The following is a 23,112-nucleotide window of genomic DNA, read 5'->3' as shown; positions in this document are numbered from 1 at the left end:
TATGTGTCTTTAAAACATAACCTACTAAGGTACTGTTTTAAACAATGCACAGTATAGTCACAATTCCAGTTGATTATTAGTTGTATTATCTCGAGAATGGTATTTCTGCTGGCTTTGTGGTCAAACCAGCAGTTTGTTTGGGAAGTCCAAACTGAAGGCATTGTTGTAGTTCAGTGTGGTGTTGACCATATTGAAAACAAACTGTGTTCTGATCCTCATCAAAGGGAAGCAAAAGCCAGTATTTTGAGCCTTTCCATAGTATGGTTCATAATGATCTCAGGACTCTTTCCGATGTCTTAGTATCAGACCACACACTTCTGCATTACTTTGGGGTCAATTATGTTGAATGCCATCAACAAACCGAGTAACCCATGTCTGGGCTGTCGTTGGGTTTGGGGAGGCCTTGGGAACAACATTTGGTGAATACTTTTACAATTCTTTTGACTTTAGCAGCTGCGTAGCACCACCAACGAGAGAGGCCAGAACTCTCCTTTTAAGTTTATGGATGGAGGAACCTGAATATGGCTTGTTGATATGACATGCAAATAAAAGAAAATCAAGCGATGTTGAATCCAGTAATCAAGGGAACTTGTTGCACTGAAATGTCAATAAACACCAATAACCATTTACTGGATTTAATTGGAATCCTCTGTTTCTCTGAGTGCACATGCCACCAAATGGATCCACTAAAAACCAAGGTATTGTCTGGAATTTCCACAAAGGAAAAACTAGGACCAGCCACTCTAATTGAAATTAATTAGAGAGCCCATGAGTATGTCGCCAACAGGTACCAAGCTTAACACAGTTTCCCTCAGTCTTTAGGTAAGGCTATGAACTAATGACCATCTTACAAATCACTTGTCTTTAAAGAGGACAGATCCTCCTGTGCCACATACATGTCAATGTATTACTTTGTGCATCCCAATTATCGCCTGCCCCCTCATAAGGTTTCCCTTCGAGGAAGCACATCTCTCATTTGGACCCACATATCCCCAATGCTACTCTAAAATCCACAATTTGGACTCTGAGGTGCTCTGAAGCGTCTGTCTTATGGCAGATCGTTTTGACACGTATGAAACTGGGATTTCATTATGAGTAAAAGATGCTGACCATGGACAGTAGCTACTTCGGAATATATATGGATTAGCCCTCAATATCGTTTGCAGATTCCTGCCAGTGGCATTGCTATTCCTGTGCAATGAGTAGAGAATAAACGGAGGTATACAACTGCAGCTGCAGCACCCGGAACAGGCGCGGGGGCCCTGAAGCTGCTTCATGCCCTTTCAGATAAGCAAGCCCAAACAATTAGTCCTATAACAGAGACTCCCATCATGTTATAGATTATGTCGAGGGGAGCTCCCAAGAGGCGGAAATAATCTCACTGGATGCGGTGAAAGTCTTCGACTCGATTAAATGGCCCTGGTAATTGGCGGTTTTAGAAGAATACAGAATTGGGCCTGCATATCTGAGATGGGTCCGATTATTATACAGCAACACAATGGCACGAGTCAGAACGGGCTCAAGCTTTTCAGAACAGTGGCAACTGAGCAAAGGCACTAGACAGGGGTGCCCGTGGTCCCCGATACTCTTCATCCTAGCATTAGAGCCCTTAGCAGCGTATTTAAGGCAGCAATATGGGGAAGTAGGAATCAACACTAAGAGAGGGCAACACTTGATATTGATGTATGCGGATGAACTGCTGTTGTACCCAGAACAGAATCTACAATACAGGAGGTTATGGTGCGGTATGCAAGGTTGTCTGGCATAAGTTAACCCAAAAAAGTCAAGCATATTCCCCTTGGGGATATACGTAGGAATGCCACACAAACTGCTGGTGCTACAGCTAAAGTGGGAAACTGAGACGTTTAGATACCTGGGTATAGACGTATAGATCACAATAACGAAGACAAACGTAGGCAAAATGCCATGAAGGCGGTATCTAAAATAGAAAAAAGTATGGTATTTTGGGCCCAGCTACCTTTGACTATGATGGGAACAGTGGCATTTTTAAAGATGGTGGTACTGCCCAGGCTATTACATTATTTTGCTAACATCCCACATACAATACCCAAACAATTATTTTTTCGAAACTACAGAGCATATGCAGGGGTTTTATCTGGCATAATTCCAGGAATAGAATAGCATTATGGAAGTTACAAAACGTGTATGAGCTCGGAGGCATTAGATCGCCAAACTTTGAAGTATACTATCTGTCTAGCCAACTCCAATATGTAGCTAGGTGGCGATCAGAAGATCAAACACTCGAGTCTAAACTGCTGAGTGCTGAATGCACCCCCTATTTCTTGAACAAGAGGATGTGGTTGCCGAAACAACAGAGGGCAGACCATTAGCCCTGGGAGGGAAGACGTGGCATGGAGTTTGCCAGTTAATGGAGAACCCATCCCAGTGTTCCCCACAGATTCAGCTAGTGGTGCTAGAAGGAGTAGATGAGCAAATGAGGCTGAACATCGGAAGGAAGTGGGAACCGGTAGGCATAGTGACATTGGGGGGGATGTGTGGCGAGACGGGAAGGTTGAGGAGTTTGATACACTGGTGGAGGACACAGGGTTACATCAGGGACAGCATATCACATATTCTAGGCTGGTGAGGATTATCAAAGGTAGATTGCCAGAAGCGGTGTTGGCCCTACAGCCCCCCGAGGCAGTCATAGAAAGATTTTATGACGTGTCTGAAGGGGGCCACAAGGTCTCAAGTATATATGAGTTGCTGATGTCTAAGGTTTGGAAAGAGGTGGTCCAGACGAGATTGAGCTGGGAGGAGGATGTAGGGGAATCGATGGAAGATGGGCTGTGGGTCAGAGTGCAAGGAAACCATAAAAAGGTATCGAGAAATGCGCGTTTGCAACAGATTCAGTTATACGTCACCCACAGAGCATATATGACCCCGGAGAAAATAGCTAAGTTTAAACACGCAGGTGTACAGACGTGTCAGAAATGTGGGGAAGTGTATGCAGGAATGGTACATATGTTTTGGTCATGCCCCGAAATAGATTTTTGGAGGGAGGTGGCCCATTTCATGGCAGGAAAAGAGATAAACTTGGATGTGAGCTCCCCTTGGGCGTGCCTGTTGGGGGGCAGGGGGTGTCCCCCAGGCCTCATAGAGCTAAACATGTGAGCAAACTCAAAGACCTGGCGTATATACTAGCTAAACGTAGAATAGCAATGAGCTGGAAAGCGTGTAGGAAACAGCAGGCACAGGTCTGGTGGCAATATCTTAAGAAATGGGCGAATGCCGAAACAACGGTATGTCACGAAGCAACAGGCAGAGGGGGAAGGAGGAAGCAGACCCGTTGGTCGCCTGGAGACAACTAATAGCGACACTATCCGTGTCAGACCGGGAAAGCCTGGGAGAAGATAGCCCTTCAGGGGTGAAGTAGCAGTGGAAACGTCAATAGGAGCGGGCGGGGAAAGATCGAAGGGTGCTGTAGGTTCGGGCGGAGGGAGGAGTTGAGGGATGGGGGAGAGAAAATGCAACATAAAACTGTACGTGAGAGTTAATATGTACAACAGTCTGTTTAGCTGTATGGTTGTCATGTTGGAAATATAATACAAATTCTTTTTTTAAAAAGGGGGTGGGGGATACCATGTCTCATCCGTGGATACCGCCACTCCCTCCCGGAGGTTTTCTTCTCCCATGTGATCCTCCCTCATATAGTCACCCCCAGGGTCAGGACCAGTTAGAAGCTGCTGTCCCCAGGCCACACGGGATGAGGTCACCGCCTGGAAAACAGTGATGCCTCCATACCATTTATCACAGTGGCCACCTGGTGGATCCATAAGAAACATATTAGGAAACATGTACAATCTACACCTCCGAAGGCCATGGCTAGTGGTACGTTAAAAAAAAAAAAAATATTGCGAAACCCTTGAAAATTGAGTAGACTGAACACCACAAAATGCTTCAAATTCAGCGGATGTGGAAAGTCATGACCATCTCTACTCTGCACTTTCCCGTTGCAAAGGCCATGAGCACATACATATTTTAAGAGAATGACATACAAAATGGCACGATCGGGGGCATAGCATTATGGGGGTCATCAACATGAGCGCGCCGAGTTAAGCTGGTCATGACTACCCACATCTGCTGAATTTTAACCGTATTGTTGCGTTAAATCTACCTTTTGGCGCTTGTGCGCCCTTGGACGGTGTGTCGACGACGGTGTGTTTTTTAGGGTGAACGCCCGTTCCAGAGGTATGCCCATTCTCATGCCGCGAAGGCGGTTGAGTGGAGGGCACCGAACCGCTAGGTTCAGAATGCACAGTCAAAATCTTCGGCAGCCCTGTGGGTGTTGTGCGCTTCGACGGCTCAGTCAAAGACGCCTTAGGGGTTGTGTGCTTGTTTACACGTGGTGCATGGGTGCCCTTGACGCTGGGGTGTGATTGTCCCATAACACTGCTGTGGCATGTCTGTTGTGGCCGGGGACGTGAATTTGGGGGCCCGAGGACTCCGCTGAGAGGTTGATGGCTCCAATTCGGAGCCATGGCTGCCGACTGATTCCTCGTCCGAAGCGACAGCACCAGCGGGGTAAAGGCTTTCGGCCTGCATAGTTTAGACTGCCCACCGTTTAGTCCGCCTGTCTTCAATGTTTTCGGTCGAAAGAGCTTACAGGCCTTGCATGAGCGCTCGTCGTGGTTGAGAAGAAAACGCAGATTGCATCAGTGATGGGTGTCCTTCCAAGGAAACTTGCCGTTACACGACGGGCATAATTTAAATGGAGTCCTCTCCATAGCAGAGGGTAGTGGCAACCAGACAAATAAGAGAAAGAGATGGTTAAAGTAAACACATTCTCAGAGAGGAATGAACCCAGGGCCCCACTCTACCCACTCTAAGGGCCTGGCCGGAGGGTTGAGGCCACGCGGTCGACAGTCTTCGAGCAGTTGTAGATTCGTCAACGGCAGGACACCCACGAAGTAGGGGCAACTTAGCAATATAAAACTCTTGCGAGCACCGCATTGGCGACCAACTAGGTTATTGGGATAAAACTATCCGAGGGACCTTGACGCTCGAGCGATTTTGGGTACACTACACATCACGTTAGGGATAGTGTTACACTCGCGTCCATGTCAACGTCCCCTTTCAATCTTCGAAAGAAAGGTGCAATACTCCGCGATGTCCACTAGATGTCGGACTATATGCAAAGCATATGAATCTAAGCAAATACAATCATCAGAACTGCTATTACAGTGAGTAATGCATGTCATATATGTATATTTTGCATGTGCTTGTGCCCATGCGTGCATTGCTTGGTGGTAAGACTCGGGAGAAAATTAATTGCTAATATCATCCTGTGGAGATTTCCTCGACAAACCTGACACGCAGCACTATATGCTATATGGAAGATGCCGGAGAAATGACTCCAGTGGGGGGGGCTGAGGAAGTTGTATTAGTGTGAAGGACAGTTGCAAATGGAAAAAGTGATTGTTTGCCCTGAAATTATAACCATAACATGTAGCCGAAATCCTGCTATTTACAGCTCTCACATCATTCTAGGGACTCTGTGTCTAACAATCTTTCTGATCCTAGTGTTGTAGCCATGCTTCATTGAAATTGAGTCATTTGACTGCAGTCGCTCTGGAATAGTCCCATAAAGACACCTCGGTTGCAAATGGTTTCTAATGGATCCTGTTGCAACATATCCGCTTTTGACATTGGACCTAGACCAAAAAAAACAAGAGGCGATCTTTTGATTACATTAGACACATCTGTATGCAACATTGTATAGCAATATGGCAAACCATGGTTTATTTGCTTTGGCCACTCTTTGATGCTAGACTCGGCTAAGACCACAAGCAGGAAACTTTTATTTCAGCATGAACAAAACTACAAAGATGTTTACAAAGTACATGTAGGTAAAATGTTATGCCTTCCATAAAATGTCGTTTGAGGGTGCCTGGAAATTGAAGAGCACTTATTTATGTTAAGTATAGAAACAACAAAGCATTTGTATTGTAGAAGCCCGTTTAAGGATTCAACCTTATTTGTGCATCATGTTAAATGAAGGAAATGTGAATGTTGCAGTGCAGACAATCTTTTCTGATGGTGCACGAAAGAGTTTTCTTTATTCTCTACCATTTGTATAGGATATTTGTCAAAGTATGTGTCACCAAATGGATCGTGTGGAAGCCAACTGACCTATCGCAGCCATGTTTTCGAAAAGATAATGGTGTCTCGTGCTTCTTACCTGAAAGCAGGGCTTACCGGTATAGATTCCACTTAACTATTTCTACATGGTTTCTACTTTATCCAGTAGCTCGCAGATGGGTGCTGTACATCTCCTGGATTGCCAACAGGAAAAGTCCATCAGTGATTTGATTTTTATCAGGGGAATTCTATTTTTAAAACCCATATTCCTCAACTGGCTACAATAGAAACCACTTAAATGTAAACTAGAAGTTTACTAGCATGAGTTACTCGCAGCTGACATGCAGCGACTTGCCATAGTTTACCCCTGCCATAAGCAGCCCCTTCTGTCTCAGGATTTTTTAAATAAAGGCAGTGTCCTTTTGGAACTTCCACTTTACTGTTTTCAAATAGTTTGTACTGGAACCTAGTCGTTGGCATATGGGTTTTTATTTATCTCCTTAACTTCAATAAAGAAACCTTTAGTTGTGGATTTTGTCCATCCCTGTGCTCTACACCACCCTTCATCTCCCTGACCTTACATCTGCAGACAGCGACTTGAAAAAGCTCCACTCCATCCCTGCTAATTACTACCCCTCTGTCACTCTCTCTTTACCCATTCCCCCTCCCTCTTTGCCTCCCTCCTAATAGACCCACTATTCAGGGGCTGTACCAAAGCTAAAACCAGTGGCTTTGTCCATGCTAGTTTAGTTTTTATACATTACTAACGAAGGTGTTCACTATTTCATGCGCTCCCAATTTTTCCTCAAGTGGAAGGGGAGGCACTAAGCACAAAGGTAGTTTGACCAGGATATTGGAATTTTGGCAATGTGGGGAATGCAGCTTTCCTGTTATCAAATTCTACTCTTTCCACAGTTTGACACAATTATGAATTGTCATATCTAGCAAACTTCCCAGGCCCCTGTCCCAAATATTTTGTGTGTATTTGGTTGAAATGATTGCCCTAATTTGGATTGTTTAACCTGGGGATAGGATACAACATATGCTTTATCCATTTGTGTGGTCTTTCGTAGACCCATCTACCAGGACATCTCACCACCCACCAAATGTTTTAGACTAATTTGTTTGAATTTACTGTTAAACAACACTGGCTCATATGTGAACTTGGCAATGTTTAAGGTTGCATAAATAAGTTAATTTAAACAAGCATGGTTCACTTTTAGAGAAGAAATAACCACAACCGTAAATGCATGTCTGCAAAAGTTAATGTAGCAAAATAGGTGAGTTTACACATTGGAAATGTTATTCTACAAAGTAAAATATAAGGAAGGACACATGCTGTGAATTAAGTATTGAGAGGTTGACGCACTTGATGAAACAATACATGCTTCCAGATTACAATAGAGGTAATAAACTGCTTAGTTTGTAAAAGAATAGGAAACTATTCATGTAAAAAATATACTATACTGGTTACAGATGGCTGTTGTCGCTTGCAGCCATGGGCGTAATTTTAGGGGGGAACGGGGGTGTGTGTCCCCCCCAACTTTCATGGAACACCACGTTGTCCCCATTCATTTGACTGGGTCACATTTTTCTTCAGATGTCATGCCCCCCCCCCACATTTTCAACAAAGTTACTCCACTGCTTGCAGCTTCACTTCATTGAGTTGTGTCCATCAGTCCGATGTTAATTAGGTGAGAAGGGCCCTGCAGAAACGAAAAGCAGCTCCAAGCACCATGTCTGATTCGGCTTTGCCATCAAAACAAAAGCAAAGATAAATGTTCCCTTCATACCGCCTGTGATTGCCTCTTTTCATAGCACGAGGCCTTGGCAACTGCCTGTTGTGCCCACCCACTCTCCCTGCTTGTGATCGCCCTGCGCAAATTAGCATGTTTCTTAAAGTGCACCTCTGTAACATGGCTACTTTGTAAAAATGCTCTTATTTTAAATTGTGTGAATTTCCTCTGATCTGCAAAATGGTTTTCTGTGATGAGACGTTGATCAAATTCATAAGAGCCCTTTCACATTTGTTGTCTTGATTTAAATTAATCTTTAAACATTGTGTCAGTGTGAGATATGCACAACCTCAATATGGTTTCTCAGATAGAAATATCTCCTGGCAATCTTTAGCTATAAAAAGAGAAAACCTGTAATTTAACAGTAACCATATTCGAACAGTGCCTGATGGTGCTTTAAGGGACTTTTATTAGACGCACTATTATACAGTTGAGGCATGTTTAAAGAAAGATGTTTTGTCAAATGAGTTATTTAAAAAAAACTGAAACCATTGAGGTGGTTTATAAAGGGTTTGCAATTTGCATTGTTATATAAAGAATTAAGGAAACATGAAAACTCATAGATGTCCTCTTCTCACAGGTTCCCAACTTTGAATATCACTCGTCGCCAGTCCAGGACCTTAGAACTTTCAGTTATACAGCACAGGTGCCAGTAAGTAGGGAAAGTGTTCAGATATTTGTGATCGGACCTAACATTGGCTCTCATGTAATTGGCTGCGCCTTTGGCTATGTTATGTGATTTATTATGCACTACGTGTTATGGCCGTTCCAGAGGGTCAGCAAAGATGATATTGTGTGAGTTCAGCAAGCTGTTGAACTTGTTTTGAATTAATTTAAAAATGTATTTGTTGGAAGTGAATTTTTCTGCGGCTTCCAAGACTTGTCATTTTTTTTTCAACATAGCAGTTTAGTGGCATTTATCTAACACAGAAGCATTATACATCTTTCTGATTTGCTTTTGAGAATCTGACAAAGATAGAACAACAAAGAAGAAACAGCAGAAAAACACCATATAACTACAACAGTATTATCACCTCAACTGAGGCTAACTGGCTAACTTCAGTAAGGGTGGGGGGTGTTCCAGGGTGGACCGGTGGGGATTGCAATTGTCTCATTTCAGTGTTATTGCTCTTCTGTTCACTGTTCGCAATTGAGGGGGCCGTTGAATGCATGGGCCGGGGCAAACCCTACTTATTAGTCCATCTTCAACAGCCATCTAAGTGATGGGGGTTGTCTGGCTATTCCTGGAAATTTCTGTACGAAGTCAAGGAATGGGTCCCAAATGTTGTGGAATTTGTTCTTGTTCCCCTGGCGGATGGCAGTGATTTTCTCGGCTACGGCGATGTCCCAACATTTTACCCACCATGTCGGGATTGCTGGACCTTCTGAGAGTTTCCATAATTTGGCGATCGAGATTTTGGCTGCCATTAGTAAATGCGTGCAGAGGGTCGCCAAGTTGCCAGACAGAGGAAATTGTCCTTCTCCTGTGTCCCCCAGTAAAATGATGCCTGGGTCCCATGGGATTGACAGGCCTGTGATCTGTCGAATCTGCTCCAAGACTTCCCTCCAGAATCTTTCCACTTTCGGGCATTCCCACAGGAGGTGGAACAATGAGCCTGTGACTGTGCAGCCTCGCCAGCAGTGAGGCGGGATAGTGGGGTTGCATTTGTGTAAAATTTCGGGGGTCATGTACCACCTGTAGCAAACTTTGATGGCTCCTTCTCTGTTCGTAACGCATCTGGAAGCCTTGTGAGTACTTGCCCAGATGTGAGACCAGCTGGTTAAGTCCGGTTCCCTGCCCAAGTCTCTTTCTCACCGTTTCATATAGGGCTCCTTCACTTCTAGGTTTGTCCTGTCCAGTAGCCTGTACAGGCTCGCAATCTTTCCTTTTGGCGGTGCAGACGTTAATGTGTGTTTTAAAGCCACAAGTTCTCTGTTTCCATGCATCTGCATCGTATCGTGGGACAGCCAGTGTCGGAGTTGAGTGTATCGGAACCTCTCAGTCTCTGGTACCTGGAACTTCCTTTTGCAGTCCCCAAACGTGAGTAGGGAGCCCCCCCTCGTAGAAGTCTGACACGTGCTTCAGTCCCCCCGCCTTCCGTCTGGCGAAGACATTTTACCCTTGGCCTGGGTCCAAACTGGTGAGAGCGGGCCTGTTCTGGTTCTGCAGTTCCACTTCCTTGCTGTCTGCTTCCAGCAGTCTACTGTGTTCCTCGTGGTCGATAGGGGCCCTGCGTTTGGGGGATATTTAGGCCATCTAATGTGTGGGAGGGATTCCAGGGGATATTGGCACCAGTCCTCTTCCAATTTCAGCCAGCGGGGCTTACTGTTGCCACGTAAATGCTGCTGCTAGCTGCGCGGACAGGCAGTACCACTCGACTTCGGGGACTCCCAATCCTCCAGATCCTGGGCTTTTGAGTAGTACCTTCCTGGCTACTCAGGGTTTCTTGCCCCCCCAGACGAATTTTTGCATGTTTGCTTGAAGCTTCTGTTTAGCTTTTTTAGGAAGTGTTACTGGGAGCACCTGGCAGTGTTACAGCAGTCTGGGGATCAAGTTCATTTTGATCGTTGTAATCCTCCCCAGCCAGGATATCTCTTGGTCCTGCCAGCGGACCATGTCTTCTTGTACGTCTTTCAGTAGAGCTGGAAAGTTCAGTTTATAGGTGCGTCCAGTGCATTTAGGCATAAGGACGCCTAAGTAGTTCAGATGTGATTTGGCCCATGGGATCGGAAGGTTAGCTGCTATAGAGTCCTGTGTCGCCTTCGGGATGTTGATGCCCAATGCTACAGATTTCTTCGGGTTGATTGAGAACCCTGAGGACTCTTTGAACTGGCTCAGCTCCTCCCATAATGCTGCCATGGAACTGTCTGGGTGTTCAAGTGTTAACAACACATCATCGGCGTACAGGGCTGCTTTATAATTCTCCTCCTTAAACTTGAGATCTGGATTGCAGAGTTTTGACGGATCCTAGTTGCAAACGGTTCCATTGAGAGAGCAAAATTGAGGGGTGATAGGGGGCAGCCTCGGCGAGTGCCTCTAGTGATTTCAATCCTGGGGGACATGACTCCATTGATTCTCAACTTTGTGGTTGGGTGCTGATAATTTGCCATCGTCCATTTCCGGAATTTTAGCCCCAGCCCATAGTATTTCAGAATTTCACCTATGTAGCCCCAGTCGAGCATGTCAAACGCCTTATGCGCGTCAAACGATACTATCGCTAGTACTCTTCCCGTTCTGTTGGCCGTCTCGATGATGATTAAGGTGCGTCTGATGTTGTCCATGGTGCTATGCCCCGGGATAAAACCCGCTTGGTCTGGGTGAATAAGGTCTGGAAGGAGTCTGGCGAGCCTGCTTGCTAATAGTTTTGAGAAGATTTTTGGAGTCCACATTTAGTAGAGCGATGGGGCGGTATGATGAACATAGTTCTGGGTTTGCTCCCGGTTTCTGAATCAAGATCGTGATTGATTCTTCCATGGAGGGGGTAATAGTTCCTGTGTCTAGAAACAAATTAAAGAGAGATGCCTGGTGGGGTGCCAGGATATGATTGAATTTTTTATAGAATGGTGCCAGGAGTCCATCGGGGCCCAGGGCTGTGTTCTTCAATGCCCGGATTACTTCTGCTACCTCCTCTAGGGATATTGGGTCTTCCAGGGCGTTGATCTACGGGTGGTGTGCCGGGCTTGGGACCTTGCTCAGATAGGACCTGCGCACGGCTGCCTCTGTGGGATTCCCTGCCATCACATTTCTGTGGTGTTTCGGTCATGGTGGCCATTTTCTCTGGGTCCGAGCAACGGAGGGTCCCGTCTTGATCACGTAGGGATATGTATTGTTTCTGGTGTGGACTTTCTTGAGCTTATGTACCAGAAGTCGGTTGGCCTTATTGCTATTCAGGTAGTAGTACTGCTTTGTGTAAGTTAGTGCCCAAGCTGTTTGGTCTGCCAGGTGCATTTCCAGGATTACTTTAGCGTTGCGGAGCTCGTTCCATGACCTAGTCGATAGATGTTTTTTTATGGTTAGCTTCTTTCTGGGCGACCTCTGCTTCCAGCACTTCTTGCCTGCGTTGGTGCCTGTGCTTGCGCGCCGCGGCACAGTTCATAGCCACCCCCCCCCCCGGATCACCGGCTTCATAGCGTCCCAAACTGTGGCTTCCGCTGACCCTTTACCCAGGTTCTCCGCAAAATAGTTAGTTAATGCTTCCGCTAGTTCTTGGCTAGCTGCTATGTCTGTGAGGAGATAGTCCTGCAGTTTCCAGGTCTGGTGCTGTGGTGCTGGTAGGCCTTCTGTTTGAATTTGTGATTTGTGCTATCACTGGTGAATGGTCGGAGATCGCCCTTAAGCCAATGTGAATATCAGCGATGCAAGGGAATAATACACTTGATACCAGTAGGAGGTCTATTCTGGAAAAGCCTCTATGTACATGAGAGAAGAAAGTATAGTCCTTTGCTGTGTCATGGTCCAGCAGCCAGGCGTCCACTGTGCCCGTCTCCCTCAAACTCCGCAAGGCCCAGCGCTTTCGCAAAGTCAGTTCCGGACGGTGGAAGGGTTTTGTCCAGCGATGGGTTCGGCGTGAGGTTAAAGTCCCCTCCAATTAACAAGTTGCCTTCTGCAAACAATGCAATTACTGGGAGAACCCTGCGTAAGAATCGTTCCTGGGCTTCGTTTGGGCAGTAAATAGATATTATGGTTCTCCAGCATGGAGTCTGGCATGGATTCACATGCTCATGATTATTCCCCGTCAGGCCGGGAATCCTCGGTATAGAAAAAAATCAGTATCAGTATCAGTTTCATTTCTGATCTGTCTTTCTTAGTAGTAACCAATCACTGGTCTCTGGGTGATACTGCCCCCAGCCAATGACTGCCCTCTCCCTAAGCCCCGCCTCCGGCAGCCATCCTCAGATTTTTACCGCACGTTCAAGTGTTGGGAGTCCTTGTGCTGTAGCTCTCGAGCTTTTGCTGCGTTTTTGCACTTTTTCAGGAGATTTTTCTCATTTTTCGGTTAAATAGAGCCTCAAGCTCCACCGTTTCTACATCCGATCAACGGGGATCCGTTTCGGACTTTTCTACGCCCCTCAAGGGTGAAGATTTCGTTGAGTTACGCTATTGGAGGATTCCAGAAGTTCCGAGGCCTACCCCGGACATGGCCCAGGAGAAAGGGAGCTCGACGCCCGGGAAGCTGTTCAGGACCTGCCCTGGATGCCAACTTCAGAATGTTTTCAAGGAGGACGAGCATTCGTTATGCCTCTTGTCTCCATGAGGACAAGACCCACAAGGAGAAGGACTGTGCGTTTTGTGGGAACATGTCGGAGCGGACCATGAAGGATCGCCACCTCCGTCTCGCCAACTGGCTGGAAGGGAAGAGCCCGTCAGGCGAGAAGAAGAAAAAGAAGTCCGAGCGGTCTTCTAAGTCCTGTGAGGGTGCCCCGGCGACGGGGGCCCAACAAAAGGCTAAGCACCGCGAGTCTGCAGGCACCAGGAGCGCCGGACGGTCAGGCTCCTTGGCTGCCAGGCAGGGCGCATCCTCCCCGGCGCCATCAACCACGAGCCAAAGCTCTGGCTCGGGTAAGAGGAAGTCCGAGAACCCGGCGAAGCTTCTGTAGAGGCCCCGGTCGATCTCGAAGATTCCGGCAGAGGGGGAGCGAGGCTCGGACACTCCCCCCAAGGTGAAGGCCCCAGGCGTCCAGAAGGTGACGACGGCCTTAATTCACCCTGCTAAGACCTCCATTGAGGATGTCGCCGCGGCCCTGGTTCAGCCTGTGGAGGCTACACCAAAGGAGGCACCCTCAGGACCCAGAGTCTCCCTGCCACCGCGGAGGGAGTCTTTCAGGCCCATTTAGAAGACCCCCACGAAGTCCTCGTTGGAAAAGGTGGGGGAGGGGCTGGTGGGCATCGTGGATACGGACACGACCTCTGAAGAAGAGCTCATCGAAGTCGTGTAAGAGGACCAGCCCATCGGGAGGGATCCCGACAAGGGCGACAACGAGAGCGACGGTGTCGCCGACAAGGCTCCTCAAGAGCCCTCGCGCCCGTCGTTTCCGGCGCCGCAGGACACCTCGGCAGCCATTTTGTCAGCGATTCAGTCCTTATGCTCGGAGATAAGGACAAGGTTGCCCCTTCCCCCGACGGAGGTACCTGAGCCAGACCCGACAGGGGAACCAGAGCCAGGACCTTCAGAGAGTCCACCGAATAAGGAGGAGGACGACGCATCCTACGCCACCTCTCCCACCTCTGCGGCCTGCTCTGCCTTCCCCCCGGTCTACTACCCACGGGGATGATACAGGCACGGACACGGCTACGACAGGTACAGATGACGACGGAGGTGACGGCGGGACGTGTCCCCCGTCACCCCCTGCTCGGGCGTCCCCGCCCGACGAGATTGGATCCTTTCATGCCATGATTTCCAGGGCATCCAAGCTTTTTCAGCTCTGCCCAGAAGAAAAGAAGAAAGAAGGGTTCCTTTACCAACGGCGCGAGGCTAAAAGGAAGACGGTCCTCGCCGTACCGCTTCTTGATGACATCTGGGATGAGGGGCTCGCCCTCCTCAAGAACCCTGCCACGGCGCCGGCAAAGAGGGACCGGTACGAGAAGAAGTACCGGGTCCCCAACGCTGCCCCCTTGTGCCTTCGGGCACAACCTACCCCGGATTCGGTAGTCTCGGCGGCGGCAAAGAAGAAAGCTGGGGGGGGGGCATCGGCCTCGACATCAACTTCCCCGCCGGACGGCGAGGGCAGGAAGTTGGACACGATGGGACGACGGATCATCTCCTCCGCAGCGACAACTATCAAGGCGGCCAACGCCCTGGCTATCGTAGCCCGCTACGACAGGGAGTTGTGGTTCAAAATCGCCCCTCTGTTAGACTTCCTTCCGGACGCCAAAAGGGCTGAGGCCCTTGAAATCCTACAGGAGGGGGAGATTGCTTTGGACCACGCCATCACGGTGGCAACGGACATCACCGACACCGGTTTCCGTCAGTTGGGCAACGGCGTTTAACTGAGACGAGGAAGGCTCAAAGCCACGGATTTCTGCCAGGACGTACAAACCAAGGTTTTGGACATGCCCTTCGACGGGAACAACCTGTTTGGGAAGGCGATTGATGAGTCCCTTCAGGCCATCAAGACCGACACAGAGACTGCCCGGGCACTGGGAGTGCTCCAACGACGGCCGTCCTTTCGGAACTCCGGAGACAGACAAGGTGCCTCCAAGGGATCCGGCAGTGGCTCCTCCACTTACCGCCAAGCGGCAAGATCTTCGTCCCAGGAAGCCTACAGGGGACGCGGCAAGTCAGATGGTGCCCATCGACAAGGAGGCAAGGCGGCCTCTTCAGGCCCCCGCCAAAGCACCCCGGTGGGAGGCCGGCTGGCGAGGTTCGTCAGCGTGTGGGAGTCCATCTCCACTGACCGTTGGGTGCTGGACGCCCTGGCCCAAGGGCACGCCCTCGAGTTTCAGAAGAAGTGCCCTCGCGTTCCACCCGTGGCCAGGAAGGAAAATCACGTCCCTCAACTACTGTTGGAAGTAAGGGCGATGCTCAAGAAGGGTGCCATCGAGCTCGTCCCAAAGAGGCTTCGGGGCTCCGGAGTTTACTCAAGGTACTTCCTCGTAAAAAAGAAGACAGGAGGATGGCGCCCCATCCTGGACCTACGACGACTGAACAAGTACATCAAGGCACAGAAGTTCCGTATGGTCACCCTCCAGCATGTGCTGGGACAGCTGGAGGAGGGCGATTTCCTGTCGTCGTTGGACTTGGAGGATGCATACTTCCAGATCCCCATTCTATAAGACACCGAAAGTTCCTCAGGTTCGTGGTCCAAGGGCGGCACTACCAGTTCAAGGCCCTCCCGTTCGGATTGAAGTCGGCACCCAGGGTGTTCAAGTGTCTCGCACCGGTGGTGGCGCGGCTGCACCTACAGGGGATCCACGTCTACCCCTACCTGGACGACTGGCTCATCCGGGCACGGACAAGGGAGCTCGCCGTGGAGCACACTGCGAAGACCGTCCAGCTGCTCACGGACCTGGGATTCTCCATCAACTTTCCAAAATCCCACTTGGTTCTGTCGCAAGTAGCCCTGTTTCTGGGAGCCAAGCTCGACACAGTGGCGCGGCTGGCCTCGTCGTCGGAGGAAAGGACCAGGACCATGCTGGGCAAGGTTCAGCGTCTGCTGGCCACGGACATGGCCAGGGTAAGATCTATCCAGTTCCTCCTCGGGATGATGTCGTCCTGCATTTATCTGGTGCCCCTTTGCAGGCTTCGGATGAGACCCTTACAGGAGTTCCTCGACGCCCGCTGGATCCAGTCGACGGGCAGCTTCGAGGACAGGATCCCTCTCAACGAGACGTTCCGTCAGGCGATCCGGTGGTGGGCTACCCGCTCCCATCTGTCGGCGGGCACCTACTTTCAGACCCCAGCTGACCAGGTGACGGTGACGACGGACGCCTCCCTGGAAGGTTGGGGAGCACACTCCGGAGATCTTCACGCGAGAGGCCTTTGGCTCCCGGAGGAGAAGTGTCTCCACATCAACATCTTGGAGCTCCGCGCGGTGTTCTGGGCCCTCGGGTCCTTTCTTCCGTCTCTCAAGGGCAACGTGGTGAGGATCTTCACCGACAACACCACCACGATGTTCTACATCCAGAAGCAGGGCGGAACCAGGACCCCGGCCCTATCCAAGGAAGCCCAGGATCTGTGGCATTGGGCCGTCACCCAAGGGATGTTTCTGGTGCCTCTTCATCTGGCAGGAATAAAAAACACGATCGACGACTCACTCAGCAGGGAGCTGCGCTCGTGCCACGAGTGGGAACTACGCCAGGATCAAGTGGATCGGCTCTTCCGACGATGGGGCGAACCCCAAATCGATCTCTTCGCGATGGCGACGAATTCCAAGTGCCGGAGGTTCGCCAGCAGGTTCCCCCAGCCGAGGAGCATGGGCGATGCTTTCTTGTTCCCCTGGGCCGGCCTATTTCTTTATGCGTTCCCTCCGCTGCCGTTGCTGCTCCGGCTCATCAACCAGCTCAAGAGGTCCCGGTGCAGGATGATCCTCATCGCACCGGCGTGGCCAAGGCAGATCTGGTTCCCGGACCTTCTAGACTTGTCAACGTCCCCACCAGTCAAGCTGCCGACGGACGCAGACCTTCTCTCCAGAGAAGGAGGCGCCATTCTTCACCACAACCCGGAGTCGCTGAACTTGCAGGCCTGGCTCCTGCAGCACTAGAGTTTGGAGGGTACGACATCCCGGCCGACTGCAGAGAGGTTCTTGCAAAGGCCAGGGCGTCCTCAACTCTCAAGTGCTACGGACATAAATGGAAGAGGTTCTCTGTCTGGTGCCGTGCACAGAAGATTAACCCTCTGCGGATTACGGCCCCTCAAGTACTGCCGTACCTACTGTTGCTGGCCAAAGCTGGACTGGCTCACGCCTCCATCAAAATACATCTGGCTCCAATCTCCCGATATACCAGGACGACGGGACGGGCGTCCTTGTGGTCTCATCGCCTGGTGAAAGAATTCATGAAGGGACTATTCCGATCATTCCCGCCGGTGAAGGCTCCTGCCCCGGCGTGGGAGCTTAATGTGGTGCTGACCAAGCTCATGGGGGCCCCATTCGAGCCTATGCATTCGGCACCTTTGAAGTTCCTGTCATGGAAGACGGCTTTCCTCGTGGCCATCACCTCTGCGCGACGAGTGGGAGAGATCAAGGCCCTATCTTGCAAGCCTCCATACTTGACTTTTCATGACACGAGAGTGGTGCTGAGGACACACCCATCCTTTATGCCCAAGGTGCCATCGGACTTCCACCTCAACGAGCCCTTGGTGTTGCCAGTTTTCTTCCCGTTGCGTTTGTCGCCGGCTGAGAGGACTTTGCACTCGCTGGATGTAGCTAGAGCGCTGAGGTTCTACGTGGACCGCACAAAGAGATTTCGGAAGACGTCACAACTGTTTGTGAACTTTGGGACTGTGAATCAAGGGAAGGCTCTCTCGAAGACTTCCATTTCCAGATGGCTCTCCGGCTGCATCATGCACTGTCACCGGTTGGCAAACCGACAGCTGCCCAGCCGTCCGAGAGCCCATTCGACCAGAGCGATCGCTGCTACCACGGCGTTCCTGTCTGGTGTGCCCCTGCTGGACATCTGCAGGGCTGCGACGTGGAGGTCGGCGCACACCTTCACAAGATTCTACTGCGTCGATCGGGACTCCAGGGAGGAGTCCAGGGTCGGCCAAGCAGTGCTGCGCAACCTGTTCGCCTAAGGTGAGCCTGGTGAGGAGGTAAGAGTTGCTTAATGTTGAGTTGTTGTATTGCTTAATGTTGAGCCTGTTGCCACCTCCTGTGGTTGTGCATGTGTGTACTGCTATGTATTCTCTTATTCATGAGCATGTGAATCCATGCAAGACCCCATGCTGGAGAAGGAACAAGTTACTTACCTGTAACTGTTCTCCAGCATGGGTCTGGCATGGAGTCACATGCGAACCCTCCCGCCTACCCCTCTGCGGCTCTTCACTTCGTCATACTGCCACTTTACGTGCTACCAAATCTGAGGATGGCTCCCTGAGGCGGGGCTTAGGGAGAGGGCAGTCATTGGCTGGGGCAGTATGACCCAGAGACGAGTGATTAGTTACTACTAAGAAAGACAGATCAGAAACGAAACTGATACTGATTTTTATCTATACCGAGGATTCCCGGCCTGACGACGGGGAATATTCATGAGCATGTGAATCCATGCCAGACCCATGCTGGAGAACAACAGTTACAGGTAAGTAACTTGTTCCTTATTGGGAGATCGACCAGGAGGCCCTTCAGAAGCAAATACCTTCCCTCAGGGTCTCGTTTACCTGTGACCCTCAATAGGGTCACTGATTGACTAAGTAGGATTGCCGCTCCACATCCGTTCTGACCCGAAGAAGCGAAATACTTCTTTGGAAATCTTCGGTATTTGACACGATGTTCATCCGAAGCCAAGAGGTGGGTTTCCTGTAGATAGACTATATCAGCCTCAAGATGGGCCAAGCGGTGTTCCACAGATTTCCGTTTCCTGGGAGAATTTAAGCCCTATACATTCCAGGTGGTCATCGTTAAGTTTTTTTATGGGTGCCCCTATTTCAAACAAAGTAGTTTGTATCTGGTGGGAGCTGCTGGCTCTATATATCCCCACCCCACCCCACCTGGGTGGCCCTAGATTGTTCTGAATTCTGTCTTGCTGAGTTATGATCCCTCCGGTGTCCCTCTCACCCCCCCCCCCCCCCCCCCCCAGCCCCCGTAAAACAAATTTCGGTCATCTGGACCAACCGCCGACCAACGGGGACTCCAGCTGGGCCAACACATCTTGCTGTGGGTGGGCTCCTAGGCCCCTGCTATTGGCGGTGATAGGTGCCTGGGGCCTTGCTGTATTACATTAATTCAAAAAGCTATGTGTCGTTCGCGGTTAGGATTTCTTGATTGATCGTTTAGCCGGCTTTACCCGGGCTTTTACCTTTCAGTGGAGGGCCTCTGATTCTCCTGCGCCGCCTCTCAGCACGCGACCATGAGTGGTTGGGCTCTTGTGATTCTTCTTGTTCGGAGTGGCCCTCCTCATTGTTGCCTCCCTTTCTCGCTTCAGCGTTCAACAGTTTCTCTGCTTCCTGTACCTTGCTTATGTGACGGACAATCCCGTTCCAGGTGAAGATTAAGGCCGTGGGAAAGCCCCAGTGGTAAGGCGTGCCCTTCTCCCTCAACCACTCCATGACTGGTTTCAATGCTTTCCTCTTCGGGAGTGTGCAGGCTGCCAGATCTTGATATAGGGAGATGGAGGCGTCTCAAAAGTACTCGCGGGGAGTTTCTTGCCTCTCGCATGACTTCTTCCTTGACCTTGAAGTAGTGTAGTCTGGCTAGAATATCTGGCGGAGTTGAGGAGTTAGCTCTAACTCTGGTGCGGTGGACCCTGTCCAGTATTATGGGGGAGTCATCCGGTAGCTTAAGGATAAACTGGAAGAGGTCGCTCACATAGTGTTCTAATTCTGCCTCAGGTATAGATGTGGGTATACCTCTGAGGCGTATATTGTTGCGACGGGAGCGGTTTTCTGCATTTTCCTGTTTGAGTTCCAGGGCTTCACATCTGGCTTCCAGCATTGCTCTTCTGTCCGCTCCTTTTCCAATCTCATATTCATGCTCGCAAACGGATGTTTCAACTTCTGCTGTCCTGGTTTCCAACTCTCCCACTCGCCCTTCCAGTCGCTTGATTGTGCTCTTCACCTCTTCTGTGCCCTTTTGAAACTCCTTCATTAGGGCTGTCAGGAGGTCCTGTAGGTCCGATTTTGTGACCGATTGATTTGTGGCTTCCTGACCTGTTTCCGCTTGAGCATTCTCGGCACTCTTTTCGCCTTGATCTGGACGGTCCCCTCTTCTGGGCCTATCTGGTGTGGGAGTGGCTAATAGGGACGCAATATCGGCCTGTTTCGTCGCCATTTTGGCCATGGCGAAGACTGAGCAGTCGCTTTGACTGATGATTGGCGCGTCGAGGAAGTCGGGCGAGGGATCGTCTTGTTCGCAGGAGATGGTCTAGGTTGCTGCGTTACTTCCGTGTGTGCTTGGTTGACTGTCGGCAGGTGCCTTCGCAAACCGGACTCTATCGCCGAGGGGGTGCCCCGGGAACTGGATCAGCACAGAACGGGGCGTCTGGGTCAGTTTGCTGGGTCTGGAGCCTTGTGGGCTTGTGTTACCCACTGATTTGCATAGCCCTGGGAACCTGGGGGGGGGCGGGTTGTAAAGTGGTATACTTGTTGCTATGGAGTGATGGCCCCCCCAGGCTATTACAGAGTTGATGTTCTTGGCCCCACCCCCGGGACCAAGATCCGCTGAGTTCTTCCCCTGTGGGTAGGTATTCGCAGCCCTTAGAGGAGGGGATGGGGCTGACTGCAGCTTGTCCCTGGTTCCTGTGGGTCTGTGAGGGCTTGTTTGCTGTGAGGGCTTGCGGCTGTGGACCTGGTGGTGTCCCTCCCCTGCAGGGGTTCAATGGGCTGGGGACCCCTACGCATCTTGGGTCGGGGTTCGGAACAGCGGGTAACCCAATGGGGAGAAACTGACACTGTGGGTTACAGCGGCTGGGCTGCCCTGGATTGAGTTTCTCCACCAATCCCCGGAGATACCCTGCCGAGTGCTTAGTTTGCATTTAGGTTGGGCCCCGGACTGATGCTGCTGCTACTGCGTGGAGCTGTGTCTCCAGCGTGAGACTAGCGCGGGTGGGAGGAAGGGCATCCAGGGCTGCACTCACCCACTCCTTTTTGTGCCCTCCGCTCCCTCACTCCTGCTGCCGATGTTGCTGATTGTTGCCGAGTCCAAACGCTCGGTCGCCACGCTCTGGTCCGCTGAGCAAAAGATGAGGACCCCACTAGGCCGTGGAGAGGAATCCCACGACGAGTGCGCCAATGCCGGTCCGAGTCGAGGGTCCCCCATCTGATTGTAAGTAACAGCAGGGTGCCCGGATTCCTCCACATCAAGCTGCCCCATGGCTCCGGGGGGGGGGGGCGGCGAGGGGCCCAGCCCCGATCCCTCGCAGATGGAAGATGGGGACGCCGGCTGCCTCGACCCCCGTTGCGTCGTCGAGCCCATGGGCCCCCCAGGTCGTCTCCCCACCAGCGCGGCCGGGCCAGAGCGGGTCTGCCTCCCGTGGACGTCCGTCCCCTCGGATGGTCTAGGGGGCATCCCGCTCGGCGCTGCCACTGCCAATGCCACCTCCAGGCAGGCGCTGTTCCTCCCACACTCCTAATCTCGAGGTCCGCTGCACCGCGGAGGGTTTGGCTGCCTGCCTCAGGTGCGTGGTCCGATGGTAGCTGCCATTTTGGCTGCTGGCGCACCCGGCGCCGGATCAGGCTCAGGGATCCCCGGACTCCCGGCACCGACTAGCAATGGTTTTCAGGTCAACCTGCGCCGCATCGCCTTGGCTTTCAGGCACTGCTACTGGATGCTGTCAGGGTGTACTATCACCGGTGCATTTCGCGTGGATGCGTGGCGTCAGCCGGGAGCTCTTACGGAGCCAAACCGATCGCCATGGCGCCAAGCCACGCCCCCACCGACTTGTCATTTTTTTTTACATCAGAGTTGCTGGGTGGAGTGGTCTATAGTGTTGTTTCCTCCAGAGCCAGCATGCAGAAAAATGTACTTAACAGTTCATGGACATGACCAGTATGTTGGAAGCTTCTCCTATAAGGAGACTACCTGATGTTCGATGATGAGCGGTTTTTATATTTTATTTTGGATGAGTGGGAACCCGTTCTAGAAGGCTCATTAGGTAATGCCCAATACAATCCTTCATAACAAAGGCTTGCTCAATTTGGAAGTTGGACCATCTTTCAAAGTCAATTTGAAGTGGTTGTACCTCTTCAAATTGGAAATGTCTGACATATATGTTCAATGTATATTAAAGAATATTTTTCTAAATCACATTGTTTCTAAAGCACAGTTTAGAAACAGGCTTACATCGAAAGATATTAGTATAGTCTGTTCAAGACTGACTGCCCCTCGCTCCAGGAAAACCCTGATGTAGTTGGGCAGGGAAGTTAGTTTTTTTGCAGCAAACCCTAGGCAATATCCGGTCCTCACCCATATACTTATTAAAGAGGTTAATTAAATACATTATGAGAATTTTGCTGGAAGCTTAACACCAGCCGAACCTTTGTCTTAGGTCTGTTCTGGGCTTGACATGTTTCCTAGACAAAGTAGTCATGAATCTTGTTGGAAGGAATAAATCTGTCCTCTTTTTCAGCTACCTTTGCCAAACTGGTTTGGCCACGTATTAAGGACAATAGACAAAAAAGCTGTGTATGAGGTTTATACCGAGGAGTGGCATTAGCCTGTGGTTCTGAATGCACTTTAAACAAGGGGAAGAATTGTAGTTCATAATGGGACTCTAGTGTCAGGTGGTAGTGAATGCAAGAAAATATTAAATTTTTCTCTTACTGTGTCCTGCCTGTCCAGAGGGATTCTTTCAAGTTTGTTTGAAGGTTGACATGCGCAATTGCATACCTGGAACAGAAATCTATGGTCAGGGGGGTCAGAGACGGCTGACAAAAATGTTTTGGGTCTACCATGTGACAATTATCCAATGAAAACAGGCATTTTCGGACATAAAGAATTACAGCAGTCTCAGTTTGCCTCATATTCTTCAGTTCAACATGTTTGTTAAAAGTAGGTTCAGTCATGGTAATTGTCTTGTTTTGCGTTGTGCTTCCAAAGGTGGTGTAAGCTCTGTGAACACATA

The 23,112-nt window shown here is 50.2% G+C and overlaps 1 protein-coding gene across 7 annotated transcripts in view; it reads left to right on the top strand.

Moving 5' to 3' along the window:
• KMT2C (lysine methyltransferase 2C) overlaps positions 1-23,112 on the top strand; it is a 2,745,351-nt gene that overhangs the window by 2,041,454 nt on the left and 680,785 nt on the right. For 6 of the 7 annotated variants that reach the window (XM_069647923.1, XM_069647922.1, XM_069647920.1 and 3 more), the window contains one exon: positions 8,479-8,550. The exons of the other annotated variant lie outside the window; for it this stretch is intronic. In XM_069647923.1, the coding sequence (XP_069504024.1) occupies positions 8,479-8,550 (72 nt within the window). The remainder of the gene's footprint in view (positions 1-8,478; positions 8,551-23,112) is intronic. 7 annotated transcript variants of the gene reach the window in all.

Source organism: Ambystoma mexicanum, chromosome 2q, assembly GCF_040938575.1.
Source record: "Ambystoma mexicanum isolate Mex_15411 chromosome 2q, UKY_AmexF1_1, whole genome shotgun sequence".
Lineage (NCBI taxonomy): Eukaryota > Metazoa > Chordata > Amphibia > Caudata > Ambystomatidae > Ambystoma > Ambystoma mexicanum.
This window is presented reverse-complemented; position numbering and strand designations above follow the sequence as displayed.